Source organism: Hemiscyllium ocellatum, chromosome 28 (genome assembly GCF_020745735.1).
Source record: "Hemiscyllium ocellatum isolate sHemOce1 chromosome 28, sHemOce1.pat.X.cur, whole genome shotgun sequence".
Lineage (NCBI taxonomy): Eukaryota > Metazoa > Chordata > Chondrichthyes > Orectolobiformes > Hemiscylliidae > Hemiscyllium > Hemiscyllium ocellatum.
In genome coordinates this window covers 41,631,951-41,653,737 of record NC_083428.1, presented here as the reverse complement: position 1 = coordinate 41,653,737, position 21,787 = coordinate 41,631,951, and the positions used below count along the sequence as shown (strand labels likewise).

At 39.0% G+C, this 21,787-nt stretch overlaps 1 protein-coding gene across 1 annotated transcript in view; it reads left to right on the top strand.

Moving 5' to 3' along the window:
• The window catches only part of LOC132829014 (E3 SUMO-protein ligase PIAS4-like), a 92,733-nt gene extending 75,996 nt beyond the window's left edge, over nt 1-16,737 (top strand). Inside the window, exons 10-12 of the mRNA XM_060846279.1 lie at nt 1,108-1,268; nt 7,260-7,399; nt 14,872-16,737. Coding sequence (XP_060702262.1) covers nt 1,108-1,268; nt 7,260-7,399; nt 14,872-14,951 — 381 coding nt within the window. The 3' untranslated portion in view covers nt 14,952-16,737. The remainder of the gene's footprint in view (nt 1-1,107; nt 1,269-7,259; nt 7,400-14,871) is intronic.
• The last annotated feature ends 5,050 nt before the right edge of the window (nt 16,738-21,787 follow it).

Here is a 21,787-nt window from a genome sequence, read left to right as displayed (position 1 = left end):
GATAGCCTTATCTAGGGTTGATAAATTGGGATAAATTGAGGGGGCGCGAGAGGAGGGAAATTACTGGTTGTATCAATGATCCAAATTTTTCCTGGATCTTTAGAAACTGCTGTCATCAAGCGCACTGTCCTTGGCTTCTGAATGTATAGAACTAGTTGACAGCAGACAGTTCGAATACTTTCAGGTTCTCCAGTAATGGAGCTCTGGCTATAACAACACTTTTCATGCTGAGCTTGACAGATTTTTAATCAGCAAGGAAATTGTGGATTATGAGAAAAGGCAGAAAAGTGGAATTGAGAATGATCAGATTAGCTATAATCTCATTGAAACGATGGGCTGAATGGTCTTACTCTGATCCTGCATCTCAAAGTAGATAATTTCTTGTCTAACTTGAAACTGCTTCCAGCACCCTGTCAGACTACAGATTCCAGATCATCATCACTTGAAGCCCCTGTTTTTTTTTCTTACCAGTTACATCAAGTCTGTCACCTCCAGGTACCATCTCATACCAATGAAATCCATTTCCCTCATCTATTTTATCAGGTCCATTCATTTTTTAGAAAAATTGAAAACAGTGATATTATCAAAATACTGGTTTTCTTTTCCAAAGAATTTGCAATGGGTGAACAGAAAAGAAATTAGGTTATGCTAAGATAAATTGCAGAGCACTATACACTTGAGACCAGTGGTCTTGCTCTTTACCAGTCTGTCTTGATATTGTGAACTGAAAAATGTGTTGCTGGAAAATCGCAGCATGTCAGGCAGCATCAAAGGAGCAGGAAAATAAACGTTTCAGGCTTATGCTCCTTTGATGCTGCGCTTTTCCAGCAACACATTTTTCAACTCTGATCTCCAGCATCTGCAGTCCTCACTTTCTCCTAGTTGATATTGTGAATACCTACCTTTTGAAGGTGATTGAGCTGTACCATCTTTATTTGCCACATGAACATCTGTTCAAGTTTCAGATAGAAGATAACACTGCAGCAGAACAGAAAATTCAAAATGATGTCATGTTCTTGTTCATAATTTTAAATGCTTCTTTTGAACTTTCATTATTCTATTTGACAAATGTTTCTAATATAACTTTCCAATATTGGTACTCAACAGCTTGGTAAGATGCGGCTTTCAGTGCCCTGTCGTGGTATTACTTGCACGCATTTACAGTGTTTTGATGCAGCCCTTTATATTCAGATGAATGAAAAAAAGCCTACATGGATGTGTCCTGTATGTGACAAGCCAGCTCCTTATGAACTGTTATTTGTAGACCAGTAAGTATTGTTCTGCAGATGTTATGCTTTTTATAATGCCATTCTTAATGAGTTTATATATTTACAGCAGATATTTATCTTGGACACTCTGATATGAGCAAATCCAATTCCTCCTCCTAACTGCTCCCATGACTCTGAAAATGTGTTCACACTGCATTCATATCTTCTGATTAGTCAAAACAGATCGTACCTCTTTTAGATAACCAGCTTCAGGTTAGTTGGTCGTTGAAAAAAGTATATATCATCCAGCAGCACCAGATCAACTTTTGTGCTTTACTTTACTTTTCAAAAGCATTGATTTTAGAAAGTGAAGGAATAGGGAAAGCTGTGAAGATATTCCATCTGGGTTAGGTATGGCTCGTTTGAAGTGAGGCTTCTGAGTGCAACCCTTTTTATTGTAAGATCATTCAATGTCATAGAGATGTACAGCATGGAAACAGACCCTGCGGTCCAACCCCGTCCATGTCGACCAGATATCCCAACCCAATCTAGTCCCACCTGTCAGCACCCAGCCCATATCCCTCCAAACCCTTCCTATTCATATACCCATCCAAATGCCACTTAAATGTTGCAATTGTACCAGCCTCCTCCACATCCTCTGGCAGCTCATTCCATACACGTACCACCCTCTGCGTGAAAAGGTTGCCCCTTAGATCTCTGTTATATCTTTCCCCTCTCACTCTAAACCTATGCCTTTTAATTCTGGACTCCCTGACCCCAGGGAAAATACTTTGTCTATTTATCCTATCCATGCCCCTCATAATTTTTTTAAATCTCTATAAGGTCACCCCTCAGCCTCTGTCGCTCCAGGGAAAACAGCCCCAGCCTGTTCAGCCTCTCCCTGTAGCTCAGATCCTCCAACCCTGGCAACATCCTTGTAAATCTTTTCTGAACCCTTTCAAGTTTCACAACATCTTTCCGATAGGAAGGAGACCAGAATTGCACGCAATATTCCAACAGTAGCCTAACCAATGTCCTGTACAGCCGCAACATGACCTCCCAACTCCTGTACTCAATACTCTGACCAATAAAGGAAAGCATACCAAACGCCACCTTCACTATCCTATCTATCTGCGACTCCACTTTCAAGGAGCTATGAACCTGCACTCCAAGGTCTCTTTGTTTAGCAACACTCCCTAGAATCTTACCATGAAGTGTATAAGTCCTGCTAAGATTTGCTTTCCCAAAATGCAGCACCTCACATTTATCTGAATTAAACTCCATCTGCCGCTTCTCAGCCCATTGGCCCATCTGGTCCAGATCCTGTTGTAATCTGAGGTAACCCTCTTTGCTGTCCACTACACCTCCAATTTTGGTGTCATCTGCAAACTTACTAACTGTACCTCTTATGCTCTCATCCAAATCATTTATGTAAATGACAAAAAGTAGAGAACCCAGCACCGATCCCTTGTGGCACTCCACTGGTCACAGGCCTCCAGTCTGAAAAACAACCCTCCACCACCACCTTCTGTCTTCTACCTTTTGAGTCAGTTCTGTAACCAAATGGCTAGTTCTCCCTTTATTCCATGAGATCTAACCTTGCTAATCAGTCTCCCATGGGGAACCTTGTCGAACGCCTTACTGAAGTCCATATAGATCACATCTACTGCTCTGCCCTCATCAATCTTCTTTGTTACTTCTTCAAAAAACTCAATCAAGTTTGTGAGACTTGATTTCTCATGCACAAAGCCATGTTGACTATCCCGAATCAGTTTAAACCTTTAACACTATGGCAGTCCCAGTCGATGTTTGGAAAGTTAAAATCTCCTACCATAACTATCCTATTATTCCTACAGATAGCTGAGATCTCCTTACAAGTTTGTTTCTCAATTTCCCTCTGACTACTGGGGGTCTAAATTACAATCCCAATAATGTGATCATCCCTTTCTTATTTCTCAGTTCCACCCAAATAACTTACCTGGATATATTTCCAGGAATATCCTCCCTCAGCACAGCTGTAATGCTATCCCTTATCAAAAATGCCACTCCCACTCCTCTCTTGCCTCCCTTTCTATCCTTCCTGTACCATTTGTATCCTGGAACATTAAACTGCCAGTCCTGACCATCCCTGAGCCATGTTTCCGTAATTGCTATGATATCCCAGTCCCATGTTCCTAACCATGCCCTGAGTTCATCTGCCTTCCCTGTTAGGCCCATTGCATTGAAATAAATGCAGTTTTAATTTATTAGTCTTACCTTTTTGTTCCTGCCTGCCCTGACTGTTTGTTTGTTTGTTTGTTTGTTTGTTTGTTTGTTTGATTCACTCACTTTTTTCTCTTCTCAGCTGTACCTGTCTCAGACTGACTTGTTTCCTCACTATCTCCCTGCCCGCCCCCCCCCCCCCCCCACTTACGACTTTTCATCCTCCCAAGCAGTTCTGGCAAATTTCCCTGCCTGTATATTAGTCCCCTTCCAATTTAGGTGCAATCTGTCCTTCTTGTACAAGTCACTTCTACCCCAAAAAAGATTCCAATGATCCAAAAATGTGAATCCTTCTCCCATACACCGGCTCCTCAGCCATGCATTCATCTGCTCTATCTCCTATTCCTGCCCTCACTAGCTTGTAGCAGTGGGAGTAATCCAGATATTACTACCCTTGAGGATCTCCTTTTTAAATTTCCGCCTAATTCTCTGTAATCTCCCTTCAGAATCTCAACCTTTTCCCTTCAATTGTTGGTTCCGATGTGGACAATGACTTCCTGCTGGCCCCCCTCCCTCGTGAGAACATTCTGTATCCTCTGAGACATCCTTGATCCTGGCACCAGGGAAACAACACACCATTCTGTTTTTTTCTCTGCTGGGCACAGAAACGTCTGTCTGTACCTCTGACTACAGAATCCCCTAATACACTTGATCTCTTGGAAGTCGACATGCCCCTCTTGGCATTAGAGCCAATCTCAATACCAGAAACTTGGCTGTTCGTGCTACGTTCCCCTGAGAATCCATCACCCCTTACATTTTCCAAAACACATACCTGTTTGAAATGGATATATCCACAAAAGACTCTTGCCCTAGGTGCCGACTTCTCACCCTTCCTGGAGTTAACCCATCTATGTGACTGTATCTGAGACTTTCCCCCCCCCCTTCCTATAACTGCCATCCATCACATACTGTTGCTGTTGCAAATTCCTCATCACTTCTATCTGTCTCCAACCGATCCACTCGATCTGATAAAATTTGCATCCAACAGCATTTATGGCAGTTACAATCCACAGTAACCCTTAAACTCTCTTTAAACACCCACGTCTGACAAGAAGTACATATCACTGCAAAGGCCATTAATGTTAGAAAAGAACAGATTGTCAATTATGGACAAATCAGAAAATTTATTTTATGGGCATGCTTAGTGAGATGCTTGGTTTTTTTTTCCCCCCCAGTATTCACAGCGCCCAGCCATTCAGTATCTCAGAGGCCAAAGAAAGTATTTCCAATATCTTTGAATAAAGTTGGAGATTAATTCAAACGTATAGCTGATCCTTGAACTGGGCCAACGTTTGTGTGAATGAAGAAATTATCTAAATCATGACCTGTTGCACAAACAGATACCTAACTTGCAGGGGTCTGCTACTTTATCACCTCAAGGCATCTAACCTTGTCTAGTGTTGCATAAATGGAAGATCTGGTCCTCACAAACTGACTTGCATTGAAAGAAGCTGTTACTCTAACACAATTACATCCTTTTATCACCTTGAGCCTCCATCTTGTTACCCCTAATTTTCCCCTTTATGATACAAAGTGTAAATTTGCCTCATGGTAGTGGGCAGTTTTCTCCCCTAAGATCTTCAGATTTCTCTAGGGCTGCATTTTGATACTTGGGGTTTACTTTCTCATTCAGTAATTCCATTAGGTGAGATGCAATCATACTGGAACTGTACCTTCTGTATTTGTTTGAACATGAGTTATTTAAATTCATATAGAAGTAGAATTAGAAGAATTTATCAATATCCAAGAATTGTCAACTGTCATTAACTTTAAAACCACACCACACAAGTTAATTTTTGGTTTCCTGGTCACCACCATTTATAAATTGGCATTTAAACCACAAACTAAGGAGCAAAGCTCTTTTTCAGAATAACTGACATACATTTCAATAAAGACAGATTAGTTCAGAAGGGATTTGTTTGCCTAAGTGATATCCTATTTTCCTTGCTCCCTGTTTTTGAATATTTCTTTATTGACAGGCTGAAAACTGATCACTCCCTTTGATGGCCTATCCTACCCTTCTCCTTTGCACCCCCTCCCTTTATGCCTCTCCCTTTTTCCGGCCACTCCTATCTCACCATGCCTATCTTCGTAGACTCTTGCTTCTTCTCCTTGTACCGCCAACCCACCACCCTGATTCATGTTCCAATATGAAATATAGCAATTCAATAAAGCAGCTTCAGTAGCACTATTTATGGCAATAAATGCTGGCCTTGCCAGTGACGCCCCCAACCCAAGAGCAAATTGTTTTACAGGTCACTGTCATGTCCTCTCGTTTCTGCTCGTGGTCTCCCACGCATGCCCCTCATTTGCTCATTCTCACATGCATGCAGCCCTCCCTCGCTATCCCTCTCTCTCACATGCCTCCCATCCACTCATGCTCCCCCTTTTTTGCGCGCCCTCACCCCCTTGCATCCGCCTCTCATCCATGAATCGTTTTGAGTCCCTTGTCCAAGAAAAGATAACTGACATTAGTGACAGTCCAACAAGGTTCATTAGGCTGATACTGGCTATCAAGGGGTGTCTTATGATGGGAAGGTCAAGTAGTTTGGGCCTGTACTCCAAATTTAAAAGAATGTGAAGCAACATTTTTGTAACATACAAGATTATTAGTGGACTTGACAGAGTAGGTTTTTTTTTAGATTACTTACTTAGTCTGGAAACAGGTCCTTCGGCCCAACAAGTCCACACCGACCCACCGAAGTGCAACCCACCCAGACCCAGTCCCCTACATTTACCCCTTTACCTCACTCTACGGGCAGTTTAGCATGGAAAATTCACCTAACCTGCACATTTTTGGACTGTGGGAGTGAAGTTGTTCTTTCCTTTTATAGATCAGTGTAGGGCCAGAGGGTATAATCTCAGAATAAAGATCATATATTTATAACAAAGGTGAGGTAGAATGTCTTTTTTCAGAGTAATGCATCTGTGGAATATTTTTTGCTGCACAGGGCTGTTGAGGCAGGGTCATTAAGTATATTCAAGGCTGACATTGACCAGTTCTTAATCTGTGGAGGAATGGAGCGTGATGGGGAAAAGGCCAAAACGTGGAGTTGAAGCTTATCAGTTCAGCCATTATCTCATTCAATAGTGGAGCAGACTCGATGGATTGAATGGCTTACTTCTACCCCTACAATCTTGTGGTCTTATAATGTGAATGTTTTATTGGCCAATCAGATTAGTGTGTATGCTCTGAAGGGTCACCAAACCAAAATGCTAATTTGATTTATTTTTGCAGATGCTGCCAAACCTGCTGAGCTTTTCCAGCAATTTGTTTTTTTTTACTTTGTTGGTTATGTGTGTGCTTTGTTATATTAATTATTTATCATGACAATGATTCATCTAGTTTCAGTAAATAATAGAACTGACTGTTTTGAAGGATAGAAATCAATATACTGCATAATTCAGTAAGTGATTTCCACCTAACTGAGGAAGAGTTGATTTGTGTGCAGAAGACTTCAAATTGTTTGAGGCAACGTTTCTTGAAATCTTTTAGAATTACAAATTTTGGTGGTGTGTGTAGCAATCTCCTAGTTTCTTGATTTTTTTTATATATCTGCCCATCATGCACAAAGATCTCCCAAGTGAAGAAATGTCTTTGTGCCTGCTTTTGTTCTGATTGAAGTCCTGAATGTGAGAATTCTACACATCATGACATTCTGTATCCATATTGCCTTAAGCAATCCTCAAAACTTTATTATCTTTTCAAAGTAGATTTAAATTGATCGTGATAACCAAGAAAAATAGACAAGTGAAAAATAAACACAAGTTTGTTTTTATTTTACTTAGGCTGTTTTTAGATATTCTAAAGGAGTGTGAAGATGCTACTGAGGTTCAGTTTAAGGATGATGGCAGCTGGATTCCAATAAAACCAGATAAGCAGCCTCAAAAGAATTCTGGTCCTCAATATTCAATAGTGGAATTGGAAGGTTTGTTTATTTGATTTCAGTGCCATAGATCATCTTGGGTGATGACCTGTAATTTACCACTTATAAGTTTAAACTTTAAGCATGCATTGGGACTCTCTTTCCACTGTTGATGCTTCTAAATGTAATTTTAAAACAGGAAACACTTTTGATTCCCTTCGTCTGTCTGAGACTGCTTCATGATGAATAATATCCTTTATGCCTTGATCAATATCATGGCTTCAATACCAAAGCCCTCTGCACTCAGATTCTCCAGAGCAATAATGTTGTTGTATCCAAAAGAAGTTGTTGGAATTTGTGCTGTAGTCCCATACCTCTGGGGAATTGGATTGAATGCTCGAATTCCATTTGGCATTTGAACTGATAGAACAGCTTTGATTGTTAATTTCTATCCAGATGTCAGAAGTAAATGACCTAAAAAATGAAGTGAGGGTGGTGGTGTTGGACTGGGGTGGACCAAGTTAAAAATCACACAACACCTGGTTATAATCCAAAAGTTCTATTTGGAAGTACAAGCTTTTGGAGCACTCGCTTGTACTTCCAAATAAACCTGTTGGACTATAACCTGGTGTTGTGCGATTTTTAACTAAAAAATCAAGTCTGTTTTGTTCATCTTTACAATATTTTCTAAAGATTATTCTCTTGCTTTTCAAATTTCCTAGTAAACTGTTGGGTATCAGATTATCCAAGATATTGGGGTGGCTCAGTGGTTAGCACTGTTGCCTCACAGCAGCAGAGACTTAGGTTCGATTCCAGCCTCGGGCGATTTTCTGCCTGTGTGGAGTTTGCATGTTCTCCCTGTGTCTGCGTGGGCCTCTTGTGGGTGCTCTGGTTTCCTCCCACAGTCAAAACATGTGCAGATCAGGTGAATTGGCCATGCTAAACTGCCCATAGTGTTGGTTACATTAGTTAGAGGGAAATGGATCTGGATGGGTTGCTTTTCAGAGGGTCGGTGTGGATTTGTTGAGCCAAATGGCCTGTTTCCTTACTGGAGGAAATTTAATCTAAATAGACAAATAAAACAGAGTAACACTTTTTTGGATTTGTAGAAAAATTTTCATTGGTTGATTTTGCTGCTGGTCAGTTGGCTGCTGTTTTAACACTGCCTTTATTTCAAAATCCTCATCTTATCAGTTCACAATGTAGCTTTGGAATTCTCTATTGTTTTAATCTTGAGCTTTACTACTGTCTGTCTTGTACACTCCAAAATTTTCATCACTGGAGGATGGGTCCTAAACTCTGGATTAATGAGCTTCATATCTCTTCCTGTAAGAAAACTAAAATCATGACTTAGGGCAAGTTTTTGGTTGTTTGCCCTTATGTGATTTAATATCAAATTTTGTTAACACTTTTATGGACCATCTTGGAGTGCTTTAATGCATTACAGGTACTGAATAAATGCAAAATATTCAACAAAAGAAAATCTAAGCATTGCCCTTGACAACCAATGTCATTACTGATATATTGGAATCCTCTCCTGCCATTGACCAGAAACTTGGTGTAGCTATATAAATACTGTGGTTACACAAGCAAAATTAGAGGCTACGAACCTTGAGTGAATAACTCACCACCTCGCCCCAATAGGCCTATCCACCATTTACAAGGTGTGATAGAGTACTCTTCACTTGCCTGTTGAGTGCGCTCCAATATCCAGGACAAAGCAGTGTTAAGTAAACCAACTGGTTGCATCAATCAATTCTGTATTGCTTATACCCTTAGTTTATAAAGTGTGAAAAGATTTACCCTGAATATATGCTGTTAAAGTCAATGAGCCACTATTCCTGAGTAAGACTCACCTCTGAATTTCACTGTTGATTTGCCTGGGCAATTTTTAATGTGTCTCTAGATCTAGAAGTCTCTTGTGAAACTTTGTTAGCTATTTCATGAAAATGCGTTTTTAATTTCTAGATTTGGAAGAAATATTCACTATTCTCCAGCACCTTGGTATAACTCTTGTATTTATAACTTTGGTTTTAATATTTCTCCTTTCTTCTGCTCCTTTCCCCTGCCATTGTAAGCTATTTTCATTTTGCTCCTGACAAATGAGCCAGTATTTCTGAAATGGTGCCAGCTTAGGTATAATGTACCTAAAGTCTGGTTGAAGATTTGTAGCTCGGGTGTCCGTTGTTGTGGTTCTGTTCGCCGAGCTGGAAGTTTTTGCTGCAAACGTTTCGTTCCCTGGCTAGGGAACATCATCAGTGCTATTGGAGCCTCCTGTGAAGCGCTGCTTTGATGTTTCTTCCGGTATTTATAGTGGTTTGTTCTTGCCGCTTCCGGGTGTCAGTTTCAGCTGTAGTAGTTTGTATGTGGGGTCCAGGTTGATGTGTCTGTTGATGGATGTTCTTGACGTTTCCGGGTGTCAGTTTCAGCTGTAGTGGTTTGTATATGGGGTCCAGGTCTATGTGTCTGTTAATGGAGTTTGTGGATGAATGCCATGCCTCTAGGAATTCCCTGGCTGTTCTCTGTCTGGCTTGTCCTATGATGGTAGTGTTTTCCCAGTCAAATTCCCAGGACAAACAGGAAGACAGCTAACAATCCGCATCCATGAACATCAGCTAGCCACAAAACGACACGACCAGCTATCCCTAGTAGCCACACACTCAGACAACCAGGAACATGAATTTGACTGGGAAAACACTACTATCATAGGACAAGCCAGACAGAGAACAGCTAGGGAATTCCTAGAGGCATGGCATTCATCCACAAACTCCATTAACAGACACATAGACCTGGACCCCATATACAAACCACTACAGCTGAAACTGACACCCGGAAACGGCAAGAACATCCATCAACAGACACATCAACCTGGACCCCACATACAAACTACTACAGCTGAAACTGACACCCGGAAGCGGCAAGAACAAACCACTATAAATACCGGAAGAAACATCAAAGCAGCGCTTCACAGGAGGCTCCAATAGCACTGATGATGTTCCCTAGCCAGGGAACGAAACGTTTGCAGCAAAAACTTCCAGCTCGGCGAACAGAACTATAATGTACCTAGGTACAAATCATAGATACAGAAAAGAAAAAGTAGTTGCATGAATTATGGCTTTATAAGAAAGCCACTTGGAAGATTAGAGGCAGTGCACTTTTAATGGTTTCAACTGTACAGCTCCAAGTGGACAAACTAGAGTTTCAAGAAATTTGGATTGCTGTGCTGTTTTTAAGGAACATGTTTCTCTTCATTTTTGCAAGGATCTGTTCTGGCAATATATGGGCTTAAGGAGGGTCATAACTAAACAGAAATAAAATACTGCAGGTGCTGGAAATCTGATATTAAAAACAATGCTGAAAAATCTCAGCAGGCCTGGCAGTATTTGGGGAGAACAACGGTTAAAATTTCAAGATGAATGACTTCAGAATTGAATGAAAATAGAAATATGACAAAACAAAAGGTAAGATCTGGGCTAATTAGAGAATGGAAGAAATGGAAAAACAAAGTTGTGAAACAAAAGATAAAAGGGAGGTGAGTCTATAGTAAAATCCCAATAAGGTGATTCTCTTTTCCTATTTCTCGGGTGCACCCAAATGTTATTGCCATTTGATTGCTTCCCCTCCTACAACCCCCTGAGTAGCTGAACCATCTGGAGTGGCATTACCTTGGCTTTGACAGGGGAACTGTCACTGTCTTGATTTTCCAAGGCCTAAAACAAATCAGTTTGGAAATGAGGTGCACTTCATGCCTATTTGAGCCATTGTTTTGTCTGGCAGTCACCCATTCCCTCTGCCTGCAATTCCTTATGCTGCTGAGTGATCATATCCTGTAATTCACTATCCATGAACCCCATAGCCTTACAACTGCATCACAGTGCCTCCGGTTGCCACTCCAGTTCCAAAACATGAAAGTACAGTTGCTTCGTCCAGAGGCACCTTTAGTACTTATGGTCATTCAGACTGCCAGGAACGTCTAGGATTTCTCACATAGTGCTGGATGTGAAATCAGTTCTGGGCACCTTTATTTTAAGACCGATATGAAGATATCCAAAAAGGTGGAGAAACGATTTGAGATTCATTCCAGCAGAAGTGGCACAGTGGCTCAGTGTTTAGCGCTGCTGCCCCTCAGCGCCAGGACTTGATTTCAACCTCCCTGAGTTTGCACATTCTCTGTCCTTCAGGTGCTCTGGTTTCCTCCGACAGCGCAAAGATGTGTAAGTTAGGTGGATGGATGATGCAGGATTGCAGGGATACCATTAGGAGAGGTGGGTCTGGGTAGGATGCTCTTCAGAGGGCTAATGTGAACTTAATTGGCTAAATGGCCTGTTTCTGCACTGTAGGGATTCTGTGATTCTAGATAATTCAGTTACCTGGAAAAATTGGAGAAGCTATTCTTGGAGAAAAGAAAAGAGATTTGATGAAGGTGCTCAAAACCATGAAGGGGTCTAAATAGAGCAGATGGGGAGAAACAAATCATGGGGCAGGAAGGGGAGAACCAAAGGAAATTGCTTATTTTGCCATTCACCTTAATTATCAAAGGTGACATGAAAGGGGGAAGATAACGTTTTATATGTACAGAGTGCACTCCAATTTATAACTACTATCTTCAAACTATGGTGAGGCAGATTGAATTGCGGTTATTAAAAGGGTTTTTGGATAATTACCTGGAGAGAGCATTTGCAGAGCTATGATGAAGTGTTGAAAGAGTGTCTTGTATCCAATAAAGTCCCTGTTTATGATTCAAGATTTGTAGAATATTATAACTGCTATTCAAAGTTTGTGAGAAGATTTGTAGCTCGGGTGCTCATTGTTGTGGTTCTGGTCGCCGAGCTAAGAATTTGTGTTGCAGACATTTTGTCCCCTGTCTAGGTGACATCCTCAGTGCTTCGGAGCCTCCTGTGAAACGCTTCTGTGATCTTTCCTCCGGCATTTGTAGTGGTTTGAATCTGCCGCTTCTGGTTGTCAGTTTCAGCTGTCCGCTGCAGTGATCGGTATATTGGGTCCAGGTCGATGTGCTTGTTGATTGAATCTGTGGATGAGTGCCATGCCTCTAGGAATTCCCTGGCTGTTCTCTGTTTGGCTTGCCCTATAACAGTCGTGTTGTCCCAGTCGAATTATAATTGCTACTGGAGTCTAAGTTTGAGTAGAAAGTGAGGTCTGCAGATGCTGGAGATCAAAGCTGAAAATGTGTTGCTGAAAAAGCGCAGCAGGTCAGGCAGCATCCAGGGACCAGGAGATTCGGCGTTTCGGGCATAAGCTTGAAGAAGGGCTTATGCCCGAAACGTCGAATCTAAGTTTGAGTGGCTTCCCTATTTGAAGTTTGACTGTTATTTATCACCTACAACAGCAACCGTAATGTAATTTTTAATTCACCTGACACTTTTTATAAACATTGTTTCATTCAAATCTAATTAATCCACGCAGCTACCATTATATTTAACACAGAATAGTTTTCGCTGAATAAGTTCAATCAAGTAATTGTGCATGCCATTTTGTTGCATTTAACCAATTCCATTATCCCATTCACTGCTCCCTACCATTCCATTCCTCTTGAAACAATCTCTCAATCCAGACTAACTTTGTTTTTGTAATTGGCTTAGCTTCTGCAATCTTGTTCTCTACCAAATCGCCTATGTAACCAACTGTGGCAGCTGCATGGACCATACATTCCAGGCTTTCATGCATCTCACATGCTTCATCTACACCCACTAAATAAACTGACCCATCACAACAGTCTGATTAGACCCTAGCTTTAGATAAATGGGGCAAGGTAAAGAGAAACAATTTGGTGTCTTTCCAGAGTAAAAAGCTGTACTTCTGTTGCAGAAAGCATAGCCATTTGGTTGAGAAAATTGAAAAGCAGGATATTTTTAAAGTGGTGGGAGACAGGAAATTTTTTGTTCAACTGCAACTATGTAACTGTGCACATTACAGAAATCGAGATTGTGGTGCTTAAGGGCTTATGCTCAAAATATCAATTCTCCTGCTTGTCAGATGCTGCCTGAGCTGGGCTTTTCAAGCACCACACTCAACTCCGATCTCCAGCATTTGCAGTCCTCACGTTCTCCACGTATCACAAAGTTAACATGCGCAGCTACAATTAGGAAAGTAAATGGGACCTACTACTTTATTACAAAGAGATTGGAATACAAAATTGTAAAATGTAAGCTTAGCGGAATTTATGCAAAACACTGCTGAAATTATATCTGAAGTGCTGTTTTGGTCTCCTTATTTAAGGAAAGATGTACTTTAGAGAACTGCAACTGAGGTTTACTAGACTGTGTTTTTGGGATAAAGGGATTTTCCTATGGGTGAGAGTGACTAGACTAGGTTTATATTCCTTACATTTTAAATGAGATGTATTCCTATTAGAATGCATGGAAATTTTACAATTCTGGAAACCATAGTAAGTTTACAACACCGGATAAAGCCCACTTGGTCATTGTATCTTTGCCAGTAGTTAAAGGGCATGACCGGCTCAAGGCTGGACGAATCTTTCCAGTGGCTGAAAATCTTTGAATTAGCGGTCACAGCCTTGGAATAAGGGGTCAGTCATTTATGACTGAGATGAGGCGTAACTTGTCCACTTGAAGGATTGAGAATCTGTGGAATTATTTACCCGAGAGCAGTGAAATTGCTTAAGTACATTTAAATGAGAGATCTGCAGACTTTTGGATACTAAGGTGGGAAGGTGTGGCAGAAGTTCAAAAATCACTTATGATCTTATTTAGTGCAAGAACAGGCTCAAGGCCGTCAAATGGCCTACTCCTATTTCTTGAATTTTTATTGGTAGTTAGTGGAAATTAGCAAGCCTGCCACGATTTTAGAGGAAGAGTTTCCCTTTTTTGTATATTTTCCCTGCAGCCATATTGATTGTTTTAATGGAGGGACAGGAATACTTTGTAAAATTATTGTACATACGAGTTTGGAATGAAATGTTACCAACCTGAAATGTTTCTGTCCCCATCACTGCTACCTGACCTGCATATTCACAGCATTTTCTGTTTACATTTCAGACCTTCAGCATTTCCAGTAATTTGTTTTGTACTGCACTTGACATCATTGAGTATTGTAATTTTGCCTTTCACACAGTATACAATGGTAGCATTTTCACTGTGTCAGAAAGCTGTGGATTAAAAACGCACAACAATATCTTAGAAATGAATCTGGGCTGAAACTTTAGTGTTGTGGTTGGGAGCCTTGAGTGCCATAATGTCTCAGGAAGTTAAACTGAGGCTGAACATCTTATGTGGCCTTTAAAGATTCTGTGGTGCACTCAAAAAAAAAGCCGAAGGACTCTCCTGAAAGCCTGACCACAACTTTACCTCAAACAATGCCACCAAATCACCAGCTGCATTTTCACACTGCTGTTTTTGGGATCTTTACTGATACACTTTCTCCAGCTACAAAATGTGACTAATTTCTGTAGTGTTTTGGGATGGCTTGTGGTTGAGAAAGGCATTGCACAAATGATTTTTGTTTTTAAACTGACTTTTTTGAATTTAGCTGACTGATTTCAATTTTGAATTTTACAGACACTGGCAACAATCAGTTCACTGATCCTGCAAACAGGAAGAGTGACATGGATGTCATTGACCTGACTATAGATTGTTGATTTCAACGGTCAAATGCTCAAAATTGAATGTAACTGTGAATGCTGGAGAAAATTCACTACCAACCGTGCAGGACACAATATGGAAAAACATGTTGAAGAAGTCTACCTCTAGCATTGCAGGTTTTAGTTACTTTGAGCCCTTCCAGCCACGTCTACCTCCTGAAAGAAGTGGTACAATAGAGGGTTGGAGAAGTGACACGCCTGAGCAGTTCTTATGTATGTGAAGGACCAGTGTATAGTTCTTGAAATATTTGGAGAAATAAAGACAGCACTAAGTTGTAGACAATTTGTTTATAAATTCTGCTTTGTTGACTGCTAATTAAGCATCGATTCCTAGTAAAGTCCCATATTCTCATAATGACACACAGGAAATGGTGGGGAGGGGGGGGAGGAGAGAGTGAGGAGAAATTCATGGTCTGTTTGACTGATATCTTTTTGATCTCCCTAAGTTTCCAGTACAAATATGTCAAAGAAGGCTGTATACTGATTTATAAGAGCTATAACAATGTTATAGATTAGATGTATGCCCATCTCCATCGCACTGCTTGATTTTTTTTTTAAATCCTCAACAAATATATTGTTAATATTTGTGGAAGCAGTTGAATTAAATGCAAAGAAACAGTGCTGATCAATTCTGTTCTATCGACTTTTGTTATAGCTTGCATATTTACTTTAATTTCTACCCAATCTTTCACTACCCCTTTACCAATAGGAGTAATGAGAAGTATATAGTAATGTTTAAAGTGCTTTCTCAACAGGAGTAGCCAGCTCAACAGAAAACCTTTGCTATGTTTTTCTTCCTTGGGTCATTGTAGGAGGATGCCAGTGAAAAGCAAAGCTGCAAACATGTCTGTATCTAAAGAATAACTATTTAATTCATTTAAGGTTCTTTTAAAATAAGGTATGGATCTTGAGGCTCAGTTGGTTTAGAGTAGGTCTTTTTTGACAACTCTACTGTGGCCATATTTATTTTTGTTTCAGTTTTCTTTCCATATCTACCAGTGTCTGCTGTAAACATTTTGAAGTCAAGGAAGTCCAGTAGTTGGATTCTGCCACTGCAGTTTCTTTACCTTTTAAACCAAGAGGCACTCGAGAACTATGCAGGGAAACTTCCCAGTTTTCTTATCCTCACTGAGACTGAAATATTTGATTGGAAATTCAAATGAAATTTGTAGTCCAGAATGGGATTCAACCTTGTTGAGCCTAGTGCTGTGATGCTGTAGCTACTGAGATGCCACTTGTTATTTCTATGCTTTCTTTTAAAGTTATTGTTGTAAAAAGTTGTACATATCTGCATATAGTTTATTTAGTTTAGTTTGTTTTAACACTTAAGTTGGTCATGGTGTTGAAATTCATAATCTCAAATTATGTAAACCAAATAAGTTAAAGCACTGGGCAGATATGTGGAATTTTGTTTTTACTTTACAGCCCTGCCACCAATTTCTAATATTTAGTAAGTAATGTGATGAGAAAATATTGTACATTTTTAACAATTCAAAATTTCCCTGATTATATGCGACATATTGTTTCTGGCACTAATATCAGATTTGTTGTATAAAGATTTTGAAGGAAAATGACATGGGTTAATGTCAACTTTTGTCTGCTCCAGTTCCTTCATCGTGCTGCAGTCTGATACTCCTGATTATAATGTCAATTTTCTGTGTTGAAAGCACAAATAGATTTGTGATGTATTTATTGCTTTCACATTTTCACTATACCTGATTATTGGAATGAAAATATTGTCCAATTGTGATGTTTTTACACCATGATTTCCAAATCAATATTAATGTTTATGCTCTAGACTCTGACATTAAAGTAAGGATTTGGATCAGTAACATTGACTGTATTTTATGCTTCTCCTAAATATTTGTTGGGTAAAAAGTAATCTAAATTAAATAAAGTCATGTGAAAGTTTTTGACACATGACAGTATATCAAACTGCTGTTCGTTTTCCTAAGTAGTCATTATACTTAATTTTATTTTTTTTAAATCACATCTTCATGGTTTAGAAAGAGCACTTGCAATTTTTTTTAAATACAAAATGCAGTGTTGAATCTGTAAAACCAAGCAGCATAGCCATGTCTATAGGAAATTCCAGAAACTGGATTTTAAGACCCAACTCTTTGGAATAAGGTTTGCAAATTGTCTGTGGACATATTAACACTCTGTTCAACCATTTGCCCAGAAAAGGTACTAGATTGACCTTGAAAGAATGTTTTGCACCTTTTGAATATTTAAATAAATTGTAGCTTCCGGTGACCAGATGCAGCTTTGCTTTACAAATTTAGTTTTCTTTTATAAATACTTCTTATATGAATGTCTGTCTAAACTTGAAATGAGATCAAATAGAGTAGATACTGGCTTCTACTTTAAAAGTGTCCCTTTATTCACACAATAGTTTAACTTGAGCAAAAGGTTGTTAACATAAATTTGAGTACTATTTATCTTTTTTTTTAAAAAAGCATCTTGTTAAGCATGTTTCCTCTTCCTGTTTGTTATTGGTTAAGCAGCTTTCAAAGATGCTCTTGTTTAATGTAGATAAATATCAGGTTATATTAATATTTAATAAATTTTTAAACTTGCCTCTCACTATTCCTTGAAAATAAGTGAAAATGTTGCTGTCATTCTCTTTCAGTTCTTGCTGCTCATACTTTTCCACATTTCTTTTGATATCCCAAATAGATAGTGTTCTTTTGGGTACAACTAGATTTTGTTCCTTTGTGAGATCCTGGACAGCATGTTTAGTAGTAATATGGCATTGTGGGTTATTGCAGCCAAATCCAAACATGGCCTCCCTTTAATATTTGCATATGTGAAATCTTTAGCAAGTTTCACTGGATAGGTGATTAAGGATTTAAAATGTTGTTTTTCTCCTGAAGGGCTTTTGCCCAAAACGTCTATTTTTCCTGCTCCTCGGATGTTGCCCGACCTGCTGCGCTTTTCCAGCACCACTCTAATCTAGACTCTGATTTCCAGCATCTGCAATCTTCACCTTTTGCCAGTGGTATTACTGTCCATTGTAATGCCCCGCTTCTGTTTATAAAATCTAATTTAATTAATCTTGATTTGTAAAAGGGATGCATTTACTCACTTTACCATTAAGGGATCCTATTTCTGTGGATGGTAGAGACAATAAGTTTAACATGTCCCCTGTTTGGAAAATGGTTTGTTTTTTAATTGTGACATGATTGTAGAAGACCTTTTTTTTTAACAGGTTACTTTTTAGTTGCTTTAAAATTTAAATCTTAACTATGACTACAAATTATCTCATTATTTCAGCATTTATTCGTTAAAAGAACTGTAATCATGCCATTGGGCATGAGCAACACCAAGACCAGTATTCCAAAATAAAATGTGTGGTCTATCTACATGGTGAACACCCTCCACACCTGGTCTTCTTTTTTTTGTTTTCTCTCCTTATCTCACATATTTGCCTATGTCTTTAGCTCTAATTTTTGAGCAGCGCAGATTTGACCATCATCTCATCACTTTTGTATTTCAGACTAGAGTTCATATTCCTTTTAGTTGCCTTAAGTGAGATTTTTTTCATTATAAGTTAATATTTTGAAACAACTCATGGTTTGCAAATGGTCACCTATCGACCATTTGGAACTGGTTTTGCAACTAGTAATTTATATAAGCATGTGGTTCAGACAGTGTTGCTGTGTCTTAGATACAGGCACTGAATCCTGCCATCTCTAACTGCATAACTTCACTGACAAATTGCATACCAAACAGAAGTCAGAGCTGCAGTGTAATAACCTAACTCTCTGCAAAAAAGATTAGCCTTCAGATTATTAAATCACAACTGACACAGGATGACCTCCTCCAGAACCTGGCCATAAAAGCATTCATATTCTTGGGTAAGAAGAAGGTTTGATTGTGAATTTGGAACCTGCATGAGATTTGCTCCTCCTCAGCTAGTCTTGTTAAACCATTAATTTTGTGCTTGTGTTGAATGAAAAGAAATTACAGGTGATAAGAATGTTATGGTGTGGCCCTAATATTAATGATGGTCAGCACAAAGATACCGTCTGTGTTATTTGATAAAAGACTGGTGTCCTAACTGAAGAATTGAAAGGAAGTCATCTTGCATTGGCTGCTTCTATGGAGGAGAATAATGAGAAAGAAAATAAGTTTCCATTTCTGAAGGTTACACAGAAAACTATAGATGACTACAGGGAGCATGTTGACTCATCATATGTCCTTTCATGATGAACACTTGTAACTGTCTGATAGGGTTAATTTAAAGTGGTGTAAGTAATGATCTTTTTTTATGAAAATTTCTATGATTGAATATTGGTCTTAGCAAGATATTAGGGGACCTACGAAGGGCTCTGGAACTAGTATATCTGAAATGGTTTTTGACTGGCATTGTGACCATCATAGTTTATACATACCTTTTTAAAAGTTTGCAAAAAGAATCCTGAATTATCTCTGGACTATTGGCTACATCATGTGTATGACAGCAATCAGCATATTTACCTGCAAATTATAAATCTAGATCAGTACATTAGTAAATGTGAAGGTAATCATAGCCAGTATTTAATGAAAGAAAAAAGTAAATATTTGATTGTTTTATTTCTCCAATTTAAAAATGCTATGAAATATCTTGATTTTTATTAACAAGATCCATTACAGTGCTAACACATTTGACTTTATTTAGGTTATATGAATAGAACTAAATGAGACTGAAATAAAATGCTGGAAGATTAACATGCCTGTTTGAAGAAGGTCTTTACATTAAATTCTAATAAGGGATGCATTGCTTGCACTCACAATATAGAGCAGAGAAATAATGAATCAAAATGTCACAAATTGGGTCTTGTTATAAAGCACCAATTAAGCTATTTGATATATCAAATCCATCTTACCTGTGAAGAGGAATGCAGACAGTCCTACATTCAATTATTTTCTCAAGCACCTATCCAGTTTCCTTTTGGATAATCTCTGCTTCCAACAGTTTTTTAAGCATTGAATTCCAGATCATGATCACTGTGTTCAAAGTCTTCCTTCTTATCCTCTCTTATATTTTACCCAAAACTTTAAATCTGGGTTCCTGAGACTTTACATTGTCAACTAATGGGAACATTTTATTTTTCTTGACCTTATCTATACATGCTCTGATCTTGTACATCTCTATCAGATTATGTTGTGAAGAATAATTCTAGGATCTCCACCTTAACCTCGTAACCTGTAACTAAAATTCCTCATCACGGAAATCATTCTGGTAAATCTCTGTACCCTTTCAAATGTTCTAAGTTCTGGCCAAAGTTTGAGCGCATTGCTCTATTTGGAGCCTCAACTGAGCTCCAAAATAACCTGACTCACCAAAGGATCTGTTTCATGCTGTACATCTCTGACTCCATAACTTCCTGCTTTTGTACTCCATACTTTGCTTTATGAAGTGTAAGATCCCATATACATTGCAAACAACTCTTTCAATAAGTCCTACCACCTTCAAAGATCTATGCATACTTTACCCAGTCCCCTCCAAACGTTCCTCTGTCTTAGCATAGAACTATCAGAAATACCTTATTTTAAATGGGAAGAAGTGAGGTAGTGCTAAAATTTTTGTAGTACGTTGTGCTATGTAGGCCAAATAAAAATCTTAGATGGCTGGAAATCCTACACAGACAAATTCTATTATTTGTTCAACCTAACAAACCCAAAGCAGATAAAGTGACCCCGCATTCCTAATTACAATTTGAGGGGGCAGAATACTTCTAACCTGAGAAAGTTGATGCAGCTAAAAAAGCCAGCTTCCAAATAAATGAAGGAATAATACAAATCCTACAGAACTTCTTTTTGCCATAACCATTGATTACTGAAAGGTTCAATTTCCACAAGTGGAACCAGCAGGATGGTGAATCTATCTCCCAGTTTGTAGTAATTTTAAACAAGTTAGCTAATTCGAAGACAACTTATACAATGTAATAAGGTTACAGACTAGTGTGTGGTTTATGATGTGAAGCAAACCAGAAGGTACCTAGATTTAAAGGAAGAACTGGAAATAATATTATTTGTGGAGCCAGCAGCCAAGGAAGCTCCACAACTTAGCTCAAACAGGAGTTCCCAAATTGGCATCGGAGTCTTCAGAAAATGGCTCGGAGCTGAACTGCAATACAGACTCCAAAGCACCACTGGCGGAAAAACCGGTCACGTTGCAACAAACTCCTGGAATAAAAAAGTTGTATGCAAAAAATTGGGGTGCATTGAATGGGTGTGTTTGAGGAAGAGAGCTAAAAATATACAGCAAAATTATTGAAACTGAGGGGGAGGAAGAAAATCGACACAGTACAAAAAGGCATGAGAAACCCAAATTCTCAGGCCAAAGAGGAACTGTTATTAAACATACTGACCATTGCTTGCAATATCAACTGATACTGGGTCACTACTGAGTGATAAACCAGTAAAGTTGGAACTGGGCTTTCGATTGGCTGTTTCATTAATACCTGAAAGTGTGCATCAGAGCAGCTGAATCACGTTTTGCTGCAACTTGAAAATTGTTGTTGTGGTTCTGTTCGCCGAGCTGGAAGTTTTTGTTGCAAACGTTTCGTCCCCTGGCTAGGAGACATCACCACCATAGCCAGGGAAGAAACGTTTGCAACAAAAACTTCCAGCTCGGCGAACAGAACCACAACAACGAGCACCCGAGCTACAAATCTTCGCACAAACCTTGAACTCAAAAATTGTATTAAGAACATACACAAGTGGTGTCTTTAAGGTATATCAATGTGAATGTTGAGTTATACAGTCAGTCTGAAGATTTCCCCTTACTCATTGACAAAAGGAAATTTTCCAGCTTTATTGGGAAGAATGTGATTGAAAATCAA